The sequence below is a fragment of the Cottoperca gobio genome, chromosome 20 (genome assembly GCF_900634415.1).
Source record: "Cottoperca gobio chromosome 20, fCotGob3.1, whole genome shotgun sequence".
Lineage (NCBI taxonomy): Eukaryota > Metazoa > Chordata > Actinopteri > Perciformes > Bovichtidae > Cottoperca > Cottoperca gobio.
The window spans coordinates 14,141,693-14,168,216 of record NC_041374.1 but is presented as its reverse complement, the minus strand read 5'-3'; the positions used below and the strand labels follow the sequence as shown (position 1 = coordinate 14,168,216).

The window sequence follows — 26,524 nt, the reverse complement described above, 5'->3', positions numbered from 1 at the left end:
TAGGAGGTACAGCTAACACAAGTTGAAGGATGAAACAAGAACTGCTTTAAGAAATAACACACAGCAGAGAAAAGATGTTCGCAGAGTTGCCTTTCCAAGAAGATGTTGACTTACAGATGCTACTGCCATTAAAATTGGCCATAAAATGACATTGACTAAACAATGCAGCTCTTCGGAGACAGTGCCTAGAACCTGATTTTAAGGAATTACACTTATTTGCTATCATGCCGTGAGTTAGCCAAGAAGAACGGCATCACCTTCATGTCTGTTAGCCCAGCCACGTTAGCAAGAGGGGTAAACAGCTAGCCTGGCTCTGCTAAAAGGTAACAATATCCACCCACCTGCAGTTCTAAGGCTCACTAACTAACACGTTACATCTGGTTAACATTAGCATCAAGTCTAAAATGCACTCTTCTTTTAGCTCTGTTTTGGTCTCGACTAACTCTTGGGCTCTTTAAAAGCACGTTCCACTATGCTTAGGCTACTAGCTAGTTGCTAACACGGCCGGTTTGCTGTTTAATGCTGGGTATGTATCCAAGTAGTGTCAGTTTTAAGAGGTATTTAACTGGAAACAGCTGCTTTGGTCAAAACAACAAAAGAAGCATGAGACTGGTGAGAGTGAACCACAACAGTACACAGGCTGCAAGATGAAAACAATGAGCTGGAAGTCGCTATAAAGCTCTGCAGGGGAAACTACAGATAACTGATCATTAGTGATAATTCTCTGTTTGTTTATCACTAACAGTGTCATTTTCACACACAAGTAGTCATATGATCTAGTGTTGATATGAAAATATTGATTATCTTACATCGAAAGTTTTTATTTTCAAATCTAACTAAATCATGGAGATTGAGTCACAGTTGTGTCCATGTTGTCTCCTCCTCCTCCTTCTTCCTAATGGTTGTTTAGGAATCATTTTCATCAAAATCTTTGCTACCACTGTGCACTATTGTATTTTAGTGATTCAATGTGACACCAGAAGGTTCCTGTCGCCTGGAAGAGCTGACCGTTCAGCTGAGGGAGAAGCTTTTGTCTGCTCAAAACCAGCCCCCTATGGCCTGCATTCACTCATGCTGACTCCATCTGCATAACTGCATCTTTCATGAGGTCTGGTCAATGCCCAATCCATACTGTATAGGCCTCCGTGTGTGTACGTGTGTTAGGGTAAATGTGTGTAACTCTGCATGTTATTTTCTTTTCTACACTACACTACATTTTTTTGTCTCACTGTGTCGTGCATTAATGTTTTTGTCTATCCATGTTTTATATATGTGTTGTAAATGCGTTCTTACCTGTTTGCGACACAATCTTTGCAATCTGTCATGGACTAATCACGCAGGTCAGCAATTGAGCGGTCCCTCTTTCGCTTTGCTACGAATTAGCACTCTCACCCGAATCTCTTCATCACCTTCATGGTCCCCACTGGTGGCACCTTGTTTAAGCCCGGTCAATATTAGCAAAGAGGGATGTTGGTGACTGTAGTTGGTAGACGGCCACTGCAGTTCTTATCAGGTAAAGTGGTTTTTGATTAGTGTTAATGGCTGGAACTAAATAGCCTTCAGCTTTTCCACCAGCTACACCTGTTATATATATGTGTTCGTGTGCTGCTCTGCTCAAGGGCAAGCAAGCAATTCATCAAGTTGGAAAAGCTATATCTGCTGCGCAGCGAGCGAACAGGTTTTATGTCTAAACCTGCTCCCTAAACTATGACCTTTACACCGTCTGGTTGCCTTTAGCTATTTGGAGAATGCTTCCGTGTCTCCCTGCAGCCACAGCAGAGGAGTTTCAGTACCACTATGATGCACGGACAGTAAGAATGAGGCTTTTCTTGTTGTGCATACTGAAGCCACCATCCACACTCATGGCCCAGAAAGACAGGCTGCAGCACCCGCTCTCACAAACGCTCGGCATCTGGTGCAACAGACAGCCTTGCATGTTAATGCAGAGTTAATATTATTATTATGAACTGCGAGTGACTTCGCATGTTAGTGAGCGCTCTGTCAAATTAATGTCAGTTCCATTAATGCCGCCGTCTACTTCGTGTCACAAGTACGCTCGCTTCAGACTCCCGCTTGCTCAGGCACACTGGGGCTGAATATGGAGCACACAAAGAAACACACACACACACACACACACACAACCTACCTCATGAAAAGATTCACAGCCCAGCATCTCAACAGTAGATACATATTTACACATTCACAGACACACACACACACACACACACACACACACACACACATCTTCTCTGTACAGAAGCGAGAGACGAGGGGAGGAAAATGAATGTCCTGATTCATTTATCACATAGCCCCCAAAAGTACAGATGAATCCAGTGATGAAAATCTGTCCTGAGAAATGTCAGGAAGATATTAACTCCAATACATCAAAGTGGAGCTGCAGTCTCTAAGCTGACTGCCAGCTCATGCTCCCTGCTTTTGGTTAAAAAGTGCCAATGTAATTTTAGCCAATTTCTGATCATTCCATTACACAGAAACGAGTAAATAAAGACGCTTCTGTCCGAAGAATAACATCCGAAATGATGCAGAGCGAATTTCATTAGTTCGCAAATGCCATTCTTTAGATCTGTCTGATCTCAATGAAGTGTGAGAGTGAAGGGAAAGAAAAGAAGAGGGAAATTGCCTTTTCATGTAGATTTCACTAATCGCTTCCCTAACATACCGGCAGACTTGTACTAATAAGTAAGTTAAGGCTCAGTGGACAGATAGAGTGAAACAGCACAGAGGCTAATGGAATTGAGAGCTTTCCATGCCTCCATGGGTGTCTTAATTGTCAAAGGGAGATTCTCACATGAGCATTTCTCCACTCGCCTGCTGGATTGTGGGAAGTCTAAATTGGAGTGTGACTCACTGGGCTTGTTTTAAGCCAGAGCTTCTCTCTTGTGTGCAAGGTGGATCAAATCCCTTATCCAATGTCTGGAAACAGGTCATGTGATTCGCTCGTTTATTTGGGAACCAGCTCCAGCAAAGTATATGTTTTTGATGCAGCCAGTAGGGACCGCAGTGACTCATATCTAAAATCTATAACTTCTGCTGTTCTGTGCTTTTTCATCTCGCACTCTCTCCTGGAATGTATTATGTGCTCGTTTATTTTTGCATGGATTTATTTATTCATAAATATTCATTCAGAATGTCATATATGTGATTCATTTGAAAAAAAATATTGCTTTTTTTCAATCTCAGCCAGCGAGGATTTATTGGCTCTCATTGCTATTTTTATCACAATACCTTTATAGTAATCTTATTTTAGCATTGCTGCTCTTCACTAGTTCTTACAGCATGAGAAATTCCAACCTCTGTGGTTCATTAGAAAGGAAATTGGACTGTATGGGACTCCATGAGGGAAAGAGAATGTGCTTTTAATCTAAAAAGGTCAATGCACAGGCTATTTTGGAGATTCACTGCAAGCTTATAATTGGGGCCTTGTCTGAAGACAATGTAGAATTAAATGAAGACAAAGTTACTGAGCGTGTGGTTGGCCTTTGATGAGTATCAGGGAGTGAGGACCCTTCATTTGCAACCTTTAATCAGTCCAATGAGATCAGATTCGCATGCGATTCTAGAAGAAAGAGAAGTGGGGGGAGAAATGAAATGGTAATTAGTATTGATTACCTATGGGTATATGACCCCCACAGGCTCCTCTTGCATTCTTAAATCAACCCAAATTATTGGATTTACTAATTTCATGCTCAGAGGAAAGTAGCCAGCAACATGAAAATGCCTCAACAATGATCCGTGTGCCCATTGGGGTCCCAGGAAATTATCGCTATGGGAGGCATCTTTTTGTGCAGAAGCGTGGGTGTGAGGCTGAATTAACCACACTGCTTTAAGTTAAGGATGATAATTATTCTGGGATGGTCTGTGGGGAGTAAAGGTGATTCAGGTAGCTTTTTCTTCAAATTACATTTCACGTCACTGGCTGTCGCTAAGCGATGGTCTCAGCCCTGGCCATATATGCATGTAATTACTCGCAGTTAAGACTGAAAAAAGGTCCATTTAGGCAGAAGAAAGCAGCCCAATTACATGTATACACAATTAATACACCCATGGGAAATTGAAATTTTCTTTCAAATGATAAGATTAATTCCTAATTATGGCTACAGACACATGCACATTCACACAAGGCCTCACACACTTAATCTGCTTTAGTAATAAGCCACCATATAGTGAAATTATGAAGAGCAGAAGTGGACAGCAACTGATGGAGGGAACCCGTGTCATAATGCACCCGATGAACCCGGGACACCAGGGGTGTGACGGTGCTCTGCCGCCACCTGCTGGCTGTTAGGTAGAACATGTAGACACCAGCAGCAGTGCAGTCTGGGAGGCTTTGTGAGTCTTGTTTTCTTGTCTCATGGTCGAGGTGTTGCTAAGTCGTTTCTCAATCATAAGACTACGTTTATTACATCACGCTTCTCCATATTTCATTCTCGCATTTCAGTGTCTTTGAATTTATTGAAGAGGGTAGACATATTGGAAATGTTTTTCTTTAGTTTTTGAGTCCCTCCAGGGGTTCGATAAGCACCTTGTTTATCACACTTACAGCAATTTCTTATTTAAAAAAAAAAGATATTTGTACGAATTGAAATCATGCTATATATTTATGGATTTATTTTTGAATATATTCAAATTCTAGTTATGATCCAAAGGTTTACCAAATATATCACAGGCTGCTGAATCTTTAGCACAAGACATGTATTGTATTTCCATTAGGAATGGTGCAGCCATTAAAACACTCAAGTGTTTGAATATTTCACTCAGGGTTAACATAATATATTGTGTAGTAACAGATTACATGTGATCGTGATTACCCCATTACAAAAAATAAGTAACTATAAATCAGCCCTGATTACATTTTAAAAAGTGCTCTACGAGGAAGAAAGAACGGTGTCGGGCAAGATGGGAGGTTCAAACAAATGCATTTTATTTGAAGTGAAAATGTTTGAGACTTTGAGAAAATAATATTTGTGGAACTTAAATTTGTCTGTGTCCCTTTTTTAGCATAAAGTGCGATATGTTCAATGTTTGAAATAATCCAAAAGTATTCAGATTTGGTTTTTCTTTGTAGTCCAATGGGTTAAAATAGCAAAGCATTATGAATTCAGTTACTACCTACAGAATCTGACCCAACCCAGGTTAACATCATATACTGTAGATTAGGTGAAGAAACGGAACAACACACAGCGATACTGAATATACTATGATACTACTAGAGGGAAATACAAGTGGAAACTGGATGTTCATGGGGGAAACAAATAAATCCAGTGACACTAATCATCAGGTACATTTCTCAAGTCTGATTTTTATTCTGTGGGAAACATTAGTCTCTTACATTGAACTTGTTGGTGCAATATGACAGACAGCTACTCCGTACAGCAGTGCCTACAGCTAATAATATATCCATGTTTACGAGCAAAAGAATAAACAATGTTAAAAAGATAAATATTAGTTTCAGTGTAAAGCACAGCATGCAGTTCTCTTGACTTATAGCAGTAGAACTGTATTGCATCAGTCTCACATAAATATGCTGAACCTCACACTGGTTCTAGGCAGATACACACCCTGTTTTTATAGCAGGTAGGGTGTCTATTCTGTCCTCGTGCAGCTCTGGACTCAGAGCCTTTCTAAGCAACTGGAGACAGAGAAAAGTGCAATTTTATAACAGCGGTGACACTAAACATCCAGGGCAACAAGGACACGCAGATGAATGGCAGGACAGCTGTGTGTGTGTGCGAGAGCATGTGTGTGTGTTTGATATTAGGAGCATTGCTAAGGCTAGGTTACAGTTCATCAGTTTGTCAAGACAAAACAGAGAGGAGTGACATGGAAGGAAATGACAGACAGGAAATGAACACAGTTTGTGGCCAAACAGAGATGGATGTTGATGTTATTACTGGATCTTTTTTACAACACACACACTGACGCCCCATAGACCTTCCTTCTTACACACAGACTGTACTTTGCAGGCCACCGTACATACTGGCCTTCACAAGGCTACTGAAGCGTCCGACTCTTTAGGCCGGTTGCGCACGACGTGCTCCAGCTGTCCGGAGTCTGACACGTCGTAGCTCGTCTTGTACTTAGCCAAGATCTTCATCAGAGGACGTAGCTTCAACCACCACTGCTCCTTAGGGATTCTGTGACTGCAGACAGACGAGCAAACCTCAGCTCTGTGGCTATGACTTTCACATTATAGCAATAATTCTGATTTTCACTTCTAATGGTCACATGCAATAATAATAATAATAATAATACATTTTATTTAGAGGCGCCTTTCAGCACACCCAAGGTCGCCTAACATGTGGCACAAATCTAATATCTTCTAATGAATGTGGAGCAGTGAACAGATTACTTCCCATCCCGTCTACATAGACATGCGATACAAAAGAGACTATAAATACAAAAACTGCTATTTTGGATCATGGATCTAACATGAAGTTTTAGCATCATCTATTTTTAGTCATCTTAGTTTTGGGTGAGCCATCATTAATGTGAAATTGCCAGCGGAAATTGGTGGAGTGTCCCTTTAAAATCAAGTAGTGGGATACGTACACAAAGTCAGTCTCTCCCTTGAGTTGTACAACAGGCTGGAAGACCAGAGCCCTGCGACGCATCCCCAGCAGACAGCAGGAGTCCTCGGTGTTAGCAAACACTCGGCCTGCAGGGAAACACGGCAGCAGTCAGCGGTGTGCACACAGGAACGTACTTAAGCTGGCAGCAAACGTATAACAGCATGATGTAGACATTAGGCAGCGGCCGTGAGAGGTTGTATAGAGTGATTATGACTTTTCTTCTAGCTAGTAGTTTTCCTCAAGAAAACGGTAAATAAAACAATTCTGTGTGGATCTACACAAGGACTACAACCACACGTCTAAACACAGAAAAGAGGCAACATAAAGCATCATAGACAGACAAGAACTTGTGGGGCAAAGCAGGAAAATGTGTCCATTATTAATAGAGCCCATGCTCAGTTTCCAGTATTACAATTTCAGATGATTTGTGAACTGGAACTAGTGTAGCATGGTGACTAGAGCTACATTTGAGAGACTAAAGCACAGACGCATACTGGCAGCAATGCTAACCAGTCATAGCTGTACCCCACAAGTGCCTACACTGCCTTTGTGGATCTATAACATGGCAGAATAATGGAAAAGACAGACAGAGACATGGAGCTAAATATGAAGATGGAGATGGTCATGGAGCCAGCAAAAAAAGATTTACCTTCATCTTATGTCATCCATGTGAATAGGAAATAGACATACAAAAAACAAAGAGGAGTTTTAACTTTAATTGTAGCCTTTATACAAATGCAGAGTGCTTTTAAGACAAACTATTGTTCAGAAGTATCACACATCACTCACAGTTGTTAGTGTTACCGCCTGTAAGTACATTTAATGATGGAAGGAAATGATCAATAAATCATTTCCTTTGAGAAAACAAAAATACATCAAAATGTCAGACAGCGACTCCATGACAGGTCTGGGTAAAGGTCTGCATCACAACACTCACACCTCTGTGGGGAGGAAGGATCAACTACCACAGCTGCTTTTACTAATATTCAAGTGGAACCTTAACCTTACCCTGTCGGAAAGACTCCACAAGCTTTTTGGTAACCCACTGCATCGCCTTGGCAGAGATCTTGGTCCCAAAGTTACGGTCGAACGGAGACGGTGCTCCTCCCTTTCAAAACAATTAAATGTTTCATTTTGTTGCATATGGAAAAACAAATAACCTGAGGATGAAGCTTTGCATGTTTTCCTGTGTATTCATTTTGTATTATCTTCTCAGTTTTGTTAATATTGATAAGACCGAATGTTTTCATATTTTAGTGTTTAGGTTTATATCCGTATTGCTTGCATTGACAATTTGCTCATGTGTCTTTGTAACATTCATAATTACGTTTCTTTTTCATTCTAAATCTGCTGTAATATGTTTTTTTAAGATGTTTACATTCAAGAAACAGGAAATGATGAGAGAACTTTAAATAGGCATCAAAAGACTACGACCCAGAGCCACCCACCAAACTTTTTTATTTATTCATTTAAAAAAGGTAGATTATGTATTTGTTGAAGTTGTTAGTTGTGCTATGTTTAAAACCAAACATACTTTCATTTTTTTCTGTATCCCATTACGGGCTGCAGGCAAAACCCAATTTCCACTTGGGGATGATCAAAGTTTTGTTTGATCCAGTTTTATCTGCACTAGTCTCCAGACACACGACGCCAAAATACAACAAAACCCACCCATGTAAAAAAGGGACATGCATATTCATGAGACAAATATAGAAAAGTGTTTATTAAATCTTCCTGAGCTTGGATGAATTGTTACCCCCGACACTGCTGGAGAAGTCAGCATGAAACAGTAACAGTGTGGCTGTGTCTACCTGCTGCATGTGTCCCAGCACATTCTTCCTGGAGTCAAACACTCCCCTCCCTTCTTCAGAGTACAGCTGGTAGATAAAGTCTGTGGTGTAGTTCTCATTACAGTTCTCATTCCTAGAGGGGAAAAAAAAACTGTTAGACATCTGCGTGTGCCCTTGTTCCTAAAGTGCAACTAGAGACGTCTGCTGCATTATCATCTTCTTTCCTCACTGAGTTCATGTTATAGTGACATCGAGATGAGAGCACTGCAAAATGTCAGTTGTTAAACTGATGGCATCAACATTGGATCTGTTTACTACACAAGCAGCTTAAAATCAAATACTGAGGGCTGGAAATACTGGATCACAAGCAATACCGCAGAGCACACCTGTTATGTGTATGTTCCACTTATTTCCCCATTACAGAAACACTAAGTGGCGAAGCCATCGAATGTACTATGACTGGCTGGACTGGTGCAGGTCATAATGTTACCTGAGGACCAGTCCTCTTTGAATGCTGGTCTTCATTTTCTCTGTCAAATGCTCAACATTGGCCTGTGGGGGGAAGAAAATAGGAAATGCGAGTCACATTGAGCAGCAGATGACATTGTCCCAGAATTAAGTCTGGCTGCCCTCTTGTGGACGAAGTGAGAGATGATGCGTTAGGGACAGCGTTATTACTGAAAGAGGAGGAGTTACCTGCAGGTCTTTGATGTCGAATGGCTCCTCATAAATGTAGGCAGCATCAGCTCCAGCAGCCAGGCCTCCTACACTGGCCAGGTAGCCACAGTAGCCTCCCATGGTCTCAATGATGAACACGCGTCTCTTGGTCCCACTGGCCGACTGCTTGATGCGGTCACAGGTCTGACACATGCATATAAGCTCACAATGTCAGTATACATTAGTGGATTTTAACAAGTTAAGCTTAATGAAATGGCATATGCGAGATACCTCCAGTTAATGTCATGTGAAACATATCTAAAGTGTCACAAATCACAACTGGCAAAGTTCGAAGTGTGACGATAAGAGGTCATGTACAGTTAAAGTAATACATTCCACATAGAAAAACAATAGCAAGACACTAGTTTCAAGGCCGGCATGCTAATTTCTCAAGCTGCAGCTTGCTCTGTTTAAACAATGCAGGCAGATTCGGGCTAAAATAGTGCTTTGACCAGTTAGACTGGAGTCCTGCATAAGGATGAGAGAGCACATCAAATGTAAACAGCAGATACCAAGTACAATTCAAATGTTACACACTTAGTTAGAATTATATATGAGAGGAAAACTATCTTTTTTACTTGATCTGACAGAAAACCTTTTATTCTGTTAGTCCAAAGCTGAAAATCATTTTTGATATTAGGTGAAGTCGATGTTCAGATGCTACAACAGCGTTAAAGGGGCATTCCAGTGATTTAGCATTGCCATTTCCATAAAATTGGGAAACAGAAAATGGACAAAGTCAAAGCAGCAGAGGCCAAGATGTTCTGATTCAAAAACTGAATCCACCATTTCCCATAATGCAACTTTATAGCACCTTGCCTCCTAAATGCCCACGTCTCTGCAGTTTGTAATACAGACTTTCTGTTAAGATGTGTAAAATCATTGAAGTGTCCCTTTAAAGTTTTACAGATATTCAGTGTTTGGGTTAAAGTTAATCTTATACCTGAGGTTAATGTTAGAACTACAGTTAGATCTATAGAGCTGCAGCAAATACTCATGAAACACTTTACTGCACATCTGCTTCTGGAACCTGATAGTTCACTGATACTGGATATCATGTGTCATTTTCATCCTCATGCACTAGCATCTTAAACAAAACGGTCAAAGTTGTGCTGGCGGCGGTTCGACTGCCTTACCTCCACGATGGCATTGAGGGCCGTGTCTGCCCCGATACTTAGATCTGTGCCCGGTACATTGTTACTTATGGTGGCAGGCAGCATACACATCGGGATGCAAAACTCCTCATAGGTAGCGCGAGCCTCATACAGCTGCAGCAGACTCTCAAAGGCCTGAAGCGGCAGTATATGAAAACGCGTTAGTCACAGAAGGACAGCCACTGAGAGAGAGAGAGAGAGAGAGGTGAATCTCTCTCAGTTTGCTGGAGTGTATCCTGCCATTCGAGCTCTTTCCGTGTGATAGCGGCAATGGCTTCCCTTTGGCAGAAAGGACGGGAGGGCAGACGTGTGAATAGAGAGGAGAAGAAAGTGAAGAAGAGAAATGGAAGGATGGAAGAGTGGCAGAGAGGGGCCACAAAAGGTGGGGGAACACAACATGAAGGAAGGTGATGGAACAGATAGACAGAGTTAAGACAGTCAAGAAAAGATAAAAGATGTGAAAGGAAAAGATGGGACAGAGGTCTGTGTGTTTGTAAGCCTCAGCAGCTCAATGCAGTCACACTGCATAGGACGACCAGATCTGCTGTGGAAGGTTATACGCAGGCAAGACGAGCACCGATCGAGTCTGCATACACATGAGCAGGATGAAGAATGAAGATTCAGGCTCGGATATATTCTGTCTATGTTTGCTCTGGTTCTTTAGTCTTTCACAGGGTTTGGTTTATGTTCATTTAAGTTCTCATGATTTTTATATATTCTTTGCATAAAGAACACCAAATGAACGTAATGTTACTGAATAAAGAATTGTTACCAATTACCAGCAGATAGATGCAATACTGTGCACCATAACTGTATTACAGTGTTTCACTACGGTGTTAGTTTGTGCTCTGTAGCTGCATGTGTGAGCTAACTAGACAACATCAAACCTGCAACCCCTCATCTGATGTTAATGATGTGGGAGGACACAAACACACAGACAGGGAGAAGGCAGGCAGCGCAAACATGGCGGTCACAGCACTCGTGCACCTCACAGCATGCCTGCAGGTTGTCGCTCACTTACTCACCTGATACCGTAGGGAAGGGAGAGACGCTGCTCTTTACCAGTCATGCCTCATTGCACAGACGTGACACAACTTGTCTGCCTGAATTTGTGATGCTTTGGTGTCATTATAATCCACATGTGGCAAACAGATGCCATTTCACAAAATTGACTCCAAATTACGTTGAGTGACTGGTAGAGTGACAGAGTTTCCCTTCTTGAAACAAGACTGGCTGGCTAGAGCGCGTGTCTGCTTGTGTGCCTGTGTGTTTTGTATCTGTCTGTGTGTTATTGAGATCAACTATTCTGCTTGCCAGCCCCATCACTTACAGTAGTGATGGCGTTCAGAGCCGTGTCAGCGCCAACGCTGAGGTCTGAGCCCGGCACATTGTTGGAGACAGTGGCTGGGACCATGACCATGGGCACACAGAACTCATCATATTTCCCGCGAGCCGTTATCAATTCCAGCAGTGACAGGAAGGCCTGCAGGACAGAGCCAAGGGCTTTAGGGTCTGCAAGGGTGAAACTTTGGCAGGTTGCTTTGGGTGAGAGGTGCTACTTGCCACAAGGATGGGAAAGACAAAAGTGGAGGATGCCAAGGGGAGGAGCCAGGTCTATCACAACGGACAGCAGCGAAACAGACAGGTACTACTCCACATACACTAAACATCATCTCTCCCACACACACACACACATTCATACGTCCACATGACACTCATTTACTTGCATTTATCACAGGAAAATAAAGCTGGTGAGCATCTAAACGGGAGTGCGTGAAATGGCTGGAACAACGCAAGTGCTCTCTGTTTCCAATTAAAACCAAATCAACATCATATTATATTTCAGTTACAGTGTTGCTTCACTTTTCAATTCAATAATTCAAATGCCTCAAATCAAGACTCCTACTTTCTCTGTAATAATATGTTCAAAGTACTGAAAATCACCAGTCAACCAACTTTATGCTACAATTCATGCTGCTCCGGGTTTTGACGGAGAAATGACTTTGAAGCATGATTATGAACATGACTATGAAAGGAGCCATATGGTGTTGCGCTGACATTAAATGGGATACGAATGATGGAATGGATCAACATTACAGTTTACTGTCATATAGAGCAGCGGTCCCCAACCTTTTTTATGCCACGGACCGGTTTCATGTAAGACAATATGTTTGTGGACCGGGGGGGGTAAATATAAATATATAAATATAAATATGACGAAATAAAATGATACGATATGATATAAATTCTTCACCAATAGTAAAAGGTTTCTTCTCTTAGCAACACAGTTAGTCACTAAGTATGACGCTCTCAGTGCACTCGCATGTGTTGATGTGGTGGCCATCAGTAATTCTTTATGTCCTTCTTGTTCGTGTTTTTTTTCTTTAAAACAACTCCAAGGACTTGTCTTTTAATGCCGGGTGCCGGCTTTATGAAGGCTTCGTTGCCTCATTTGTGAGCCTGTATATTATGCAGAGCGGCGCATGTAGCGATAAACACGTATTGAGGTGTTTATCGCTACAGGTGGACTCCTGATGTTGTCTTTTAAATGTCTCCTTATTGGGTCTTTTCCCTTTTCAACAAAGCTCTTTAAAGATGTTTGTTTAGCCTCATTGTTGCTTGTGGGCTTATTTTTTTTTAAGTAAAGTATCACGTGACAGACGAGCGTCTTGACATGTGTCAAGAGACACAGACGCACAGGCAGATGTATCCGGTATTTTTTTATTCAATCTTTCTGTGCGGCCCGGTACCAAATGACCCGCGGACCGGTACCGGTGGTTGGGGACCACTGATATAGAGTACATGTGGACATCTGACAATATACTTAGTACTTCAACGGTTACTTTCTCAAGTGTACGAACATTCTCATAATATTGTTGAATATGAAAAACAGCATTAGCACTACAGTCATGAATTTTTCAAATGTCAATAGCTAAAAAGCTTATGAAAAATATGAATGAGAATGTAGTCTCATTAGCTAAATTAGCCAGCAGGGACAAAAAAACGTTTTAAACATACCTCAAATCCACCAACAATTAGGAGTGCATTAATGTTGTTCTCTCGCATCTGCTCGGCAATCTTTTCAACATGCTTTGCAGGAAGTGTTCTGAAGGAAGGGAAAGAACAACATTGTTATTGATTTTCAATATTTGAACAGTTTCAGTGCACGTGAAAACACTCAGAACAATTACAAAGTATATAGCTGTTAATGTGGTGCAGAGTCTACGGCAGTAATGGTGCTAATGGAACAGTTGCTGTTCAATCACAGATAACATATCAAGACTCGACCTTTTGGTTCCCAACAGAGATCCACCTTGCCCTGTCCATCCGCCAACATCAGCCCATTTAATCTCCTTTATCTGAGGGGAAGACAACAGCAACACATCACGTTTTAAATACCTTTAGCATTCAAATATAAGAATCCTATGCATAAGATTGCCTTGGTGTTGTTAGCTGGTCCATTTACATCACGCGTTAATACACCCAGAAGCTCCTGTGTTTGCTACAGTTCGGTATTATCTGACACATCCTCCTGGGGTGTTGGTGCAGAGATTGTTAGAACGAGAGTTCATTTTCTGGATACATTCTCTTAACAGAGGAACTGGACCGGTGTGGAGCAGAGAGTCCCAGAGCACTGAAGTATAGAAATCCATTACTCCTGCTGGTCTAATCTTACAAGGGTCAGTTGGCACAGCCTGATTTCAGCCAGCCAGGGCACACACTGGATGTTTAACTGACCGGAGATATTGGGAACATTTTGATGAAGATAAATTATCAGATCGTTTTTTTAAGTGCTGTTCTTTGAATCAGCAAACTATGGACTGAGGGGATTTAAAGATTTCCACTGGGAAAAGGTCAGAGGAGGATAAGGGAGCGGAGAGTGAAACCAGTTCTACGAACAGAGCAGGAAAATAGCTCCGTCTCACACAGAACAGCTTTCACTTAAAGACTCAGATATCTGCTTCGCCTTTAGTTCAGGTGAGAATCCCACTGACTGATTAAGTTGTGAAGTTGTGTTTTACAGTTTGTATATTCTGTTGCCCTCTATCAGCTTATTGTGGTACTGCATCAACTTTGGCTGAGCAGGGCACAGGAGGGAGAGTCAGTGTGGGAAATTGGTTTACATTAATCTGGACAGATTATCCCCTCGGTGTCCATGTTAATTTTTCAGTCAGTGACCTAACTGGGACTGTGTACTGTCCTCAAGAAATAAAATATTTATTCAATGTATTTAACTATTAGGGTAGAGTATTTGATGAATACATTTCAATTATAACATTAAATCTCCTTAGTGTGATGACTTTCCCTGCAAGATTGTTTAGATTGTTCAGCATATCAGTGATAGTACCCACCTGCCCTTTGTAGAAGCCCTCAAACCCATCACTGACAGCAAACATCTTGTGCCCCTCCGAGATGCCCACCCTGACAGCTGAACGGACGGCAGCATTCATGCCTGCTGCAGGGGCACCGACATTCAACACAGCCACATTGAAGTTGCTCTAAACAGGGAAAACACACAGGAAACAAACATCAAATGTAACTTAAATTGTTCCCTTTCACAATAAATAAAGAGAGTATGTTGCAGTTGTTGTTGGAGGACAGTTGATCAAGCTCTGCAGAGTGAATCTGCTCTCAGCTACATGCTGTGCCTACAGTGGTCATTATCACAGAGGCAGTGGGAGCCAAACCCTGAGGCGAGCTCCACAGCATGGAGTCTGCCGTGCTGCCTCTACACTTCACTGATCTTCAGTCTGAGCTGCCTCATTTGGAGCTACAGCAGCAGGCTGCCACTGCTCCTGGCAGGGTTGAACAAGTCATCCCTTAGCGGGGAGCCAGGTGTCACCTGACATCGCTGCACGACAGACCAGCACTGAGCCACCTGGGCCTCATGTGAAGCATACGATTACACCTATAGGTTACACAGCAAGCAGGTAAAACTGTTTATTATTTACTGGTAGCCATAATTATACTACTACATATTATGAACTTAACAGCATGAAACAACTGACACCATGTCTGATGGATGCCAGCATAACTAGCATGCACCCGCTATTAGAGAAAAAATCTATTTGGCGAAAGCACACATTTATAGGAATACTTTACTGTACATGAGCCTTGTTCTGCCAAAGACACCGCTGAAAATAGCAGCAGCACAGCGCATCACCACTGCAGTAACGGAGTCAGTAATTTTCCTTAGGACAGTGTAATAATGTAATAATGCTTGTGGAGGCCAATTCAACTCTCTAAAAGCAACCTGCACTCCAGGCGTGGTGGAGAGTACTACTGTGTGTGTAGGGAAACTATTTCTGTTTATTGTGTACATTTCCTGGCTTGTGTTAAAGAGTGAGCACACAGAGGGGACAACACTGTCACTGCCAAAGGTCCCAAAGGAAATGTCAAGAGGTGTCGGGAGGTTACTTACAGTTGGCAGTTCGGTTTCTGGTTTGCGATGAGCCAGCAGCTTGTATGTCTTCAGGTTGTTTTCAAAACTCCTGCAGTAAAACATGACGCATAAAATATTGTTAAAACAATAGTGTGGGACAGTTTCAGCACCACATACATGAAAATGCACAATATAGTGTCAAAACAGAGTTGTAATTTGAATTATCTGCATACTTATAATTTCGATCAGATAGTTTTTTCCGACTGTATCCTGCGTATAAACTACAGACGGGTGGTGTTCTAAATAGCACCATGATCTCTGTACGACACCCGTCTACAGTAAGCAACAACAAACGGATGCTAAGTCTTGATCTTGAGTGAAGTGATGGCCTTGGTATTTCGGATTGTTCCTAGCAGTGCTGCCTGTCATACCTGCCCCGAAGCTTAACAGCCTCCTCAAACCGCTTCCCGTCCATGGCCCTCTGGACCTCTTGAGTCTGAGGAAAAGAGACGAGTGTTTCCAGTATTGTATCACATAATGTACTTTCTGTATTTTCCAAAGGAGAGGCACTTTGTTTCATTTTTATCAGCTAAGATTCAATATCTGTAGGCAATCCAACAGTTATCTTTGGAGTGTCTTTTGAGAGTAACAATTGCTATGTTAACAACATGTTAACAACTGTTGCAGCCAAAGTTAAATATATGTTGACCTGTAATAGAATTGCATTCCGTGAGCAACGTCACAAAATCTAAAAATGATAGAAAACTGTGGCAACAGGAGTTGTGTGAAAACCCAAACATGGCATGAGAGTACGACAATAAAGCCTCTTTGTGAGTTTCTATGGAGATGGGTTGCTATTACATCACCATACAGCAGACAGTCATCGCCAACCCTGCCAAATGCTTCAGAAAATCATTAAGCAGACACAAATACCTCTCAAACAATACAACTCTTCTGTGAACATTAGTGCCACTTCAGGACCAATGGGCTGTGCAGTTTGTCATCATTACTGAATGCTCCTCCAACCTGTCCCCATTGACTGCCTCTGAGTCCAGCAGAGTCCTTTCATACTGTTTGTGTGTGCTTTGCAATTTCCCTCTCTCCACAGCTTCCGTATTTTTATAAATATGAGTTTGTGTGTGTATTGAATATTTTGCCTGTTTCCAGCCCACTTGAGTACCTACCATCTGCACACACTCCATCAGGGGCAGGCGCACCGATTGGTTACCGCACAGAGAGACCACACAGGCCGGCGTGTTAGCTGTGGTCTCCAGAAGTGCAAGAACAGCCTCCACACCCATACGACTGGCCTGTGTGAGCAGACACACACAGAACTGCATCATCCTCACTATCAAAAGCGAATTTGTTTGTTTCTCCTGAACACACGTATTGTTTTCTTTACCAACACACACTCTCAACAATTCACCACTATATCTTTTTCTCTGCCTCAATTTTGAGTTGGTTTGTGGTGAACGTGAAGAGGTTTGTCACACGCTGTTGTGATGCAGTGCTTCTCATGCTGAGCCATAAATCTGTTAATGTGCTTAACTTAAAACCTGGGGTCATTTCCCTTCAGGACACACACAGGATTAAACAGGAAATACTCTGGTCAACTGGACTATTCCTACCAAAATACCTTGAACAGAGCACACTGCAAATGTGTGCAACAGGTTAAACGTTTGCACATCTATATAGAGAATTTTATTATAAATGCTACAACTTATAGAAGGTCAAGCATGTCAATTTAAGTCAAAGAAAGGCAAATAAATCACACCTGACCATCTTATGGTTCTAAAATCAGTGTATTATACATTTTCTATTAGAGTTGCAACTAATAATATGTTTTTCAATTAATTGATTTGTCTATAAGATATCAAAGTAATAATGACAAAGGCCTATTAAAACTTCACAAACCCTAAAGTTTGCTCTCATATATACAAAAAAAGCCTCAAATCCTGCTATTTCAGAAGCTGCAACCAGCAAGTGTTTGGTATTTTGCTTGAAAAGTGACAGAACAATTATCAAAAAGTGGTGGACCTACCAGGATACGGTCAAAAGCAGAAGGGGTTCCTCCTCTCTGCACATGCCCCAGGATCGTCACTCGCGTGTCGAAACCCAAGCATTTGACAACAAGCTAGGAGTATAAAATGTACAGGTCTCAGCAAATATTGTGGCAAAATACTTTGTTATTCCTCTAATGGAAAATACTACCGTAACTTTAAACAATGGATCCTTCATGTGAAATGATACAAATGTATCTCGTGCAAATGAGTAATACAGCAAAATGTGAAATTCTGCTAACACATAACACTAACACTAATACATAAATACATGAACAGGCGCATCACACACTGAAACACAAACACAGTAGAAAAGCTGAAGAGAAGGGGAAACAGCAAAGCACGAGCAAGCCATTCTAATTTTTCAGTCATGTTAGCAGGGGAGCTCTTAGCTTATACTCAACATCACAGAAGATCCCAAGCGGGAAGTGCTAAATCAAATGGTGATACTCAGGTACTGGACGAGAAAACAAAATGCTTGCCTTCAAATTAAAAACAGTTAGTGCAGGGTGAGGTCATGACATACGGTGATAATCTGTATGGGAAAGTTACCCATAATAAAGTCAACAACTATGTGTGAGACAGTTAGAAATGAGTGACATTTGATTTGACAAATGTCTGGGTGTGAGGTTTCGTGAGGGTACCTTCTTTTACTGCAGTAGTAGTATTGTGACAGCCATCTTACCAAACTAAAAAGGTGTCTGATAGAGCACTCCAGAAACACAGCAACAGAGTCAAAGCCACACCAGGGCAGCAGTACAGTAGTAGAGGTCATAGAGGAGGCAGTCGAAGCTGGCACTTGCCACACTTTTACACAAAGCTCTGTACTTACATTCTTGATATAGTCAGTGGTAATAGGCTTGTTGCTATGATCAATCGCCCCTTCGGCTACAATTATGATATTCAGCCTTTTCATCCCTGCTCGGTTCTACAAGGAGGGGTGGTGGAGAAACAACATGACAGAAAAACTGAGACTGTGGCTGCGACATGGGCTTTCAGAAGCACGGGGGCCAGACGATGCTAAGAGAAGATATTGTTTCTTATTGACAGATGTCATTGCAGCTTGTGTTTGTATTCAGCAATATCCTGCCAACCTTATTGCTGGTCATCGCTGCATTACTGTAGACTCAGCATGCAGCATCATGATGTTCTTATCAGGAGCAAGATGGATCTTTTATCACATTAGCATCCTGTTAGATGTTCTGATGCCAATTATCATGGCAGGCAAACTGCAAGAACATTTCCATCAGTCGGGTCTCCATGCTTCTGGCTTCCCCTTTCTTTGCACTCAGGTACTCACATCCTTGACTAAACCAGAGGTTATAGGCTTCCCATGCCTGTCAATGGATCCCTCTGCAACTATGATTATGTTCAGCCTTGTGCCCCTGGAACGAGTCTGAATCATTGAACAATGGCATATTTCCAAAGCAGAAAAAAACACAATAAGACACCAGAAAACTGAGACTAAAACCTTTCCTTCACGTCAGACTCCTCGTAGAAAAACTGAAATGTTGTGACGAATAATAACAGCATTGTCATGTTAAACAAGATGGCTAGGGAGCATTATATAGCATTGACACTTGTACAAAACAGTCCATTGGGTTTACTGCGGGGAACAAAAAAGATAATGTTACCGCAGACAGTTTTTGACACATCTTGTCCTCCCAGCCGTCCTCTGGGGGCATCTCCGGTATCAACACCCAGTCTGCTCCACAAGCCAGGGCGCTTACCAAGGCCAGGTAGCTAGGATAAAACACCCAGACAGAACAGTGTGTATATAAACAAAGGTGATAATGGTCTCTGTCACAGCCTGAGGAATAATGTTTTTGGATCTGCTACGGAGTGTATCAAATGCATTCTTACCCACAATGTCTGCCCATGACCTCTAACACAAATGTTCTCTGATGACTGAAAGATCAGAACAGAAAATATGAGTTAGCACTGCATAGTGATATGTTTGCTGTGCAATTGCCTAACAGGTCAACAACTTTTATTTTCTAGTTTAGGACGTACTATTGTTCACAGCATCACCAAATATAATAGATATAAATAAATGAACAAGTATAGCTGATGTATCTCCCACTCACCTCTGTGCAGTTGTCATAATTGCATCCACCACTTCAATGATTCTGTGCAGAGCTGAGTCCGTGCCAATTGTCATGTCAGTTCCACAGAAGTCGTTATCAATGGAGCCAACCATCCCCACGATGTGAAGGGCCGAATACTTTTGAACAGCATCAGCTTCAATCAAGTCTGAAAGGATCGGGAAGTTAGCGTGGAAGTGCTTCCTCTGTTTTATCCAGTGTACTGCTACAGTAATTCAGACAGGTCACGCTCACAGATTGTTGTCAAAATATAACAGCATGAGCAGCAATGGGAGTTGCTGAGCACAGGGAAAAACCTAAACTGTTAGAAACTTCTATGATTTACAATGCAAACCACTTAAGATTATAACTTAGTGTGCTGAGCAATTTTTTTTTTTTAATCACCCTGTTTTGCATTCTTCCACCGTCAACATTGTAAGGTGGTATAAAAAGGTTGTACTTTTATTAAAAAAAAAGAAAGTGTGGATGAGGAGCATCTTTAGTCAGAAAAGGTGAAAAAGGCAACACATATTTTGATAGCAGAGCATGACCTAAAGTTTACTTGCAGTTAAAGAAGACGAGATAACCATTGTTTGTGTCTAGAAAGCACACCGTTGACAACAGCCTGAATGAGTAGTGATTGGAAAGCTAATAGACGGCTAATAGAGTGCTGCAGGGATGCAGTATTTTTGTAGGCCAACCCTGGAAGTTAGCATCACACTAGTTTCCTCGACAAAAATTGATTGTTCCATTGTTTTTTGGATTAATGCCAATGACAAGTCCGAGTCAAACAAACGTTTATGATTAGACTATGTTAGACGTGATGACATTTACTAATCTTATTTATCCACTTGTAAGCAACCACACTTTTTTTAGGACACTTCAGGCTTCAAAATTTGTGAGTCCACGGAATGTATTTCGGCCATCAAACGAAAAAACACATTCAAAGACGAGGGAACCAGAAGTGCAAATGCTTACTCATCTCATGGTTTTAGGACTCATTCCTGCAGCACTCTATAAGAGTGAGAATGGGAGGATGAATAATATTGTGTGAAATATCTAACCTACAAACAGAAATGTCCGTTAATACTGGTAGGTGTTGCAGAGAGTCAGTTTGGAAACAAGATCTGTAAGTGAGCAATGTGCTTTCTAACAGCACCACTTGGAAAATAGTATGAGAAAAAAGCAAAGAGGAGGTTCATCTTTTTCTCAGTACCTTGCTCCACCAACTCCGTCAGCAGCCCACTCCATTCCTCCTTGAAGAGGTTGGCTCCCGTCAGACTGCCATCTCCACCGATCACACACAGGTTGGTGATGCCTTGCAGCACCAGGTTGTGAGCTGCCTTCAGGCGTCCCTCATGGCTGCGAAACTCTTTACAGCGGGCACTGCCGATAACAGTTCCCCCCTGATGACGACAAAATGTCTTCAGCCTAATGCACTTTCTTTGCTCTGTGTACTCGGTGTATTACAGTGTTCAGTGTCTTACTTGAGGACACTGACCAGAGAGAACAATGCTGATGAACTGGCTGCTGCTGGCATGTTAGGGGATGACCTCTCTTTGCTACATGACTTGCATTTTCCTCTTGAATGCCTTGCTCTCTGTAGGCCAATACTAACTTTGATAACTGTTTCACTTAAAGAACTGAAATATGAAAAGTTTGAGGAAATAAATGTTGTATTTATTTTGGAGAATATTTAGCCCTTGAAGAGAAATCAACAGATGACACAGCTGTTTCTGGAGCCCGTACAGAAATTGCTGCCCATGATAATTACTCACCACTTGTAGCATGCTGGAGACACTTTCCCATGTGGCTTCCTTTATGTTCTCTCCACCGTCCACCATACCCTGATATCCCTGATGAATAAAGACAAAGCTTCTCAGTATATAAATACAAGAGATCCCCAAACACACACTAACTCCAAACAACATTAAGCTGAATGGATTGATGTGGACTCCAAATGGCATCATAAGGGCATTAGGGCTGCACAAGACATTGTTTTTTTAACGTCTTGAGCAAATAAACAAATGCAAAATTGCACTCAGGGATTTAGTAGAAAGAGTATAAGTAGAAAACTGCACTTTAAAATGTAACCATCATTATTTTTTATTAGTGCCTTTGGTGTTCAGTTCAATTTGTTCAAAAGAACATTCTTTTTTTTATTCAACTAGCAATTTGTTGTATTTATATTTAATCAGTATAATGAAAGCAGAAAGAAAAACAGAACTCCGTACACTTTAATATCTGATTATTCATCCCAAGTAATATCGCTATGACAATATTCAACGTTATCGTATGTAGCAATATTTCCTTGTATCGTGCAGCCTTAGTCATCATCACTCAGAATTAAATAAATGTTGTTTATAGAGTTTCATAGGAGGCATCTGCTTAAGCCTCAAGTCAGTTATGTAACAACACACTGAGTGAGGAGGTGCATGACATACAGATGTGCAGGGATCACACAGAATGAGCAAGCAGAGCACAGGCCCTCACCAAAGCTCCTAACATCTGCTATGTGAGAATAAACATTGCTTTTCATAGATGTAGACTGGGACCCTACTGTTGTCAATATGCAACTGAAGTTCAGCCGTCCCTACATGAAAGGCATTAATCTGAAATACTTGTCAATACTTCCAATATCTTTGACATTGAGTTGCTAAAAACTAGATTTATAATACATCTGCAGTGTATAAAAGTAGTTTAACAGTTACACATTTTACCTTATGTGTTATGCATAGAATGTATGCTAAAATGTATTTTAAAATGTACAGGTATTAATATGTAATATGTGGCTGCAAGTCATGTTTTCCTACTATGGCCCACTTCTATTGCATAAAGTAAACAAATGAGCAGTTGCAAAAAGTCCTAAACAATAATGATCACAAAGTATGGGCTCACCTCATGAATGAAATAAACTTTTGCTCCCACATATAACCCCATTCGAACCACGGCACGTACAGCAGCATTCATCCCTGAAAAAAATAATGAAAAACAAAAGTAATCTTAACAATAAAACAACAACTTTGTGTAACACTGCAGTGATGAGCACGCTAAATATATAAGCTTTAAAGAGGGAAAACATTTGTTTCAATGGTAGCAAATCATTGTAAAATCCTTTGCATGGCTGTTCCACAGTTGCTGCATGGATACTTCTTTCATCTCCGTCACAAAGAACTGCAGCAGTAAAACTTTAATCCCCTCTCTCTCAGTGTTAATGTGTCTTAAATGTGAGAGATAACGTGTGTTTAAGTGTGAGCAATTGCAGCTTAACTGTGTTTATACTGTTATCGGTGGCTTGGGCCACATTTCTTTCTCACCACAGCACACTGCCATTTTTGGTCAGAAGGTTTCCCAGCTCCTCCTACAGCCGTGCTGTTATTTTGTAGTTAGTCCAAGTGAACTCAGTAACCAATAATGCACTGCTCTGAGACTAGAATATCAATGAGAGGTTAGCCTAAACACTGAGTGGGAATAATGAACAGTGCTTCTTTACCCACAGCAGGCAGACTGGAACTTGGCGGACTGGGAGAGGGATAAACAACAGAAGAAAAGATTGAGTTCTCTTTCTGTGCACAAACAGGGGAACGCTGCAGATCTAATGGCAACCTAGCAGTGCTGTTACTAAGCAACACAAAAGGTTTAGGCCAGTAGGGCAGTGGATAACAGAGCAGTGAAAGTGAGAAGACAGTGAAATGTAAATGGAAAACTATACTGTAAAAACCATTCATAAATGAGTTGTTTTTTCCTACAGCCACAGAACCAACAAAGCACCCATAACCATTACAAAGGTGTATCATGGTGCATAAACTGTCCAGTCAGTGTAACGGCCCATGACTTAGTCTTAAGGATGTCACAAGAACAGATGCTTCGGTACCAAGTCGATGCCAAAATTCTGCATGTCCAGGTGACAAATCCTATTTGCCCTCTTATAATGCTTTATTGTGTACATCAAATCTGTGTTATCAGCAGTTGTAGAGCTGGTTAACGTTAGTTGCTAGCCGTTAGCTGTTAGCAGCAGGTGCACAGAGGTTTCTTTATCGTGCGTTCTTTCTCTATTCTGTAAAAATGACTATCTGGCGAAGGTAAATTATAACAATATCATTATGGGTTCAATTGCAATCTTGTAAAATATAGTTTTTGGCGAGGAACTTGAATAAATACAATTGTTTAAAGACTGTTTTCACAGAGATATAAAATAAATATTAGAAATTATGACCTGTTTAAATTCTTAACAAAACCAGTATGCAAACAGTAATAAAAAGGAGTGCATGTTGAAGTACATGGGATTTATTGTTTTGTTTTGTTTTTTACCCTGGTATCTGGAATTGTGGTATTTCACTGGTATTGGTATCAACTACTACGTTTCTTGTATTGTGACATCCTATCTCATTCCATAACCCTTTTAAAAATTAACTGCCTGGTTTAATTAGTTAGAGAAGACAGGAACGGTTAGGAGACTAAGAAACAGACAAAGAAATAATGTGAGTGAGAAAGTTAGAGATCAAATTTAAAGATCATTAAAGAAATGTTTCTTGTCAAGCTTAGAGGTCTTTGTCAAAGCTGAAAGTCATAAAGTTTGGCCCTATAATTCTGCATAACTGACACTTTCTCATGCAGAGTGAGTGAAAAGACCAAGCCAATGCTACACAATGCCCTCTGACACTGACATTCAGTTCCTGTCATGCATGCCACTGCCTCATTAGTTTGCTCTGAGGCCAACTCTATGCATTCTTTTTCTAAGTGTATGTGCTCATGTGTGTTTGACCAGTGAAATGTAATTCTAATGCCACCCACCAAAGATTGATTCATTTATCCAGAGCCTAGGCAAGCAATAAAGTCCATAACTTGGCTGGCAATTACATTCAAGGGCAGACAACGCTGCTGCTTCTAGTTGAAAATGACCTCCTACATGCCTTTTTCACAGAAGACCTTTACACATGTTACAGTAGGCAAAGTACAGGTGTAGTTAATACAATTAATGATGGCTGAATTCCATTCAGCTGCTTTGGTTTGTATTGAGCTTGGTGGCTCATTGTCACTGTCATGACCTACTTGGACACTTGAATAGAACGGAGCCATTGTTAATGTTACTAATAACACCTGTGCTTTTCCTACAAGTCAAAATGTCTACTGTAAAAAAGGACTATTAATAGACAGTCCAAATGGTTGTCCATCAACTTTACAACATAATAGGGTACTTACCATAGTTTAACAGACACATACTTTACTATATCTGAGCATCAATACAAGAAGATCTGCTTATTACAATATTTATTAATTTCCATTTTAGACAAAATCGCTTAGACTGATTTATTTCTATATATTAAATTGTAAAGAATTTTTAAAGTTCGAGTTAATTAAGTTTATTCCATTACATAATCATTGTTTATAACTGAATCAGAAATGCATTGGCTGTCTTTATGCAATTACAATGCTTCAACAGGTTCCAGTGTTGTAAATGCTGTTGTAATTTGTCTCTAAACTTGCATAATTATTTAAATATCACCTTTCCAAAAAAGACTATTATTTACTGGTAGTTTTCATTTAATACCTTTTAGTTTCTGCCTTCAAAATGCATGTCAAATTCATATCAGGGCTTAAACTGAACAGCTTTTTTGGTTTCATCATTATGTTGCAGTAGCAACATGTTTATGTATATTAAACTACTGTTTTATGCAAAACTAATGGCACCAACTACCATGGAAATGTAGTGCTTTACATCGTTATGTAAGTGTGCAGAAATACTGTTTCAGTCAGTGAAGAGACAAGCCGGTGAGCACATGACCAGGGTTTCCTCTGTGACGCAAGCCCGACTAGGGAAGACGTACAGTAGCAGAGATGTATGCCGCTCGTCACGTACACAGGATACAGCCATCCCACCACTGACCCTCTGTGACTGCTAACTAACCCCAACCTCACATCTCATCTCAAATGTACATACATGTTATTTGGTCGTTTCTATCCCCCTTGTCAGTTCCTGCTACCTACACGTCGACCGGCATAACCCGCAATGCAGTGGTCTGTAACTATATGGCGGTCACTGCTTTGTCCAAGTTAATTAGACAGAGTTAATTAAATGGTAACATTAACTCGTTAGTTACATTGCACTAATAAATGGTATGTGGATAGGAAAAGAAGACACGGCTCGACTTTGGCAGCTCTCTAAACTGTTGTCACCGTGCTTAGCGACACAACATGTCACCAAATCAATGGCAGAGGATGATGCTGTTAGCGAGTTAGCAGGATATGTCATGTTAGCATGCTAACTGGCGGGCTTCCTGTCTGAATGCTCGTAACCTTACCAGCACTGCCATACATTTAGCTGCTGTAAGAATGCCTGTTATACTGTAATAAGAAAAGACTGGCCCCATCACTGACAGTACAGCATCACACAGTTGTACACCTGTACAACCTCTACGGGCCTTTCAACACATAGACACAATGATACATATCTGTGAAACTGTCACTCGACAGTTTACCTTGAGCATCCCCTCCGCTGGTCAACACTGCGATGGCTTTCCCTGCTCCCGACAGGTTCTCAAAGAATATTTTCTTGGTGTCTGGTTGCGCCATTTTGACAGCGGTTCAGTGTATATCCCAGTCCAATTCGATAAAATAATAGAACGGGCTGGCAACAGTATGAAATTGTGCTAAAATGATGAAGGGCAACTCTCGTCCGCCCCCTCTACCTATTTATGCTATGCCCCCTATGCTCTCCTTCTCCCTGTTCCGCATCTATTCGTCGT

General features: G+C 41.1%; 1 protein-coding gene across 11 annotated transcripts; it reads right to left on the bottom strand.

The window, feature by feature from the left end:
* Positions 1-5,295: 5,295 nt before the first annotated feature.
* pfkpa (phosphofructokinase, platelet a) lies at positions 5,296-26,524 on the bottom strand. 11 transcript variants are annotated; one of them, XM_029457331.1, is made up of 24 exons: positions 26,258-26,522; positions 22,677-22,750; positions 21,557-21,634; positions 20,995-21,184; positions 19,782-19,947; positions 19,558-19,602; positions 19,329-19,437; positions 18,995-19,090; positions 18,527-18,622; positions 17,676-17,768; positions 16,819-16,944; positions 16,066-16,130; positions 15,674-15,743; positions 14,604-14,750; positions 13,540-13,610; positions 13,270-13,357; positions 11,582-11,734; positions 9,077-9,241; positions 8,871-8,932; positions 8,402-8,513; positions 7,599-7,698; positions 7,240-7,245; positions 6,571-6,676; positions 5,296-6,161 (listed from the first exon to the last, which is right to left on the bottom strand). In XM_029457331.1, the coding sequence occupies exons 1-24, from the start codon at positions 26,349-26,351 to the stop codon at positions 6,005-6,007; spliced, it is 2,469 nt and encodes an 822-aa protein (XP_029313191.1). In that variant the 5' UTR covers positions 26,352-26,522; the 3' UTR covers positions 5,296-6,004. The 11 variants fall into 11 exon arrangements, with proteins under 11 accessions (XP_029313191.1, XP_029313190.1, XP_029313193.1 ...); XM_029457330.1 differs by lacking the exon at positions 11,582-11,734 and adding an exon at positions 10,234-10,386 and having other exon boundaries at positions 26,258-26,521; XM_029457333.1 differs by lacking the exon at positions 7,240-7,245 and having other exon boundaries at positions 26,258-26,524.

What these genes read in the sequence shown, in the direction of transcription:
- pfkpa (XM_029457331.1), bottom strand. Translation starts at nt 26,351, where the DNA reads ATGGCGCAACCAGACACCAAGAAAATATTCTTTGAGAACCTGTCGGGA. An exon ending in CCTCTGGTTTAGTCAAGGAT is followed by an intron (nt 18,623 to 18,994) that starts GTGAGTACCTGA and finishes CCCTCCTTGTAG; the next exon opens with AACCGAGCAGGGATGAAAAG. An exon ending in AGGGCTTCTACAAAGGGCAG is followed by an intron (nt 13,611 to 14,603) that starts GTGGGTACTATC and finishes TCTTCCCCTCAG; the next exon opens with ATAAAGGAGATTAAATGGGC.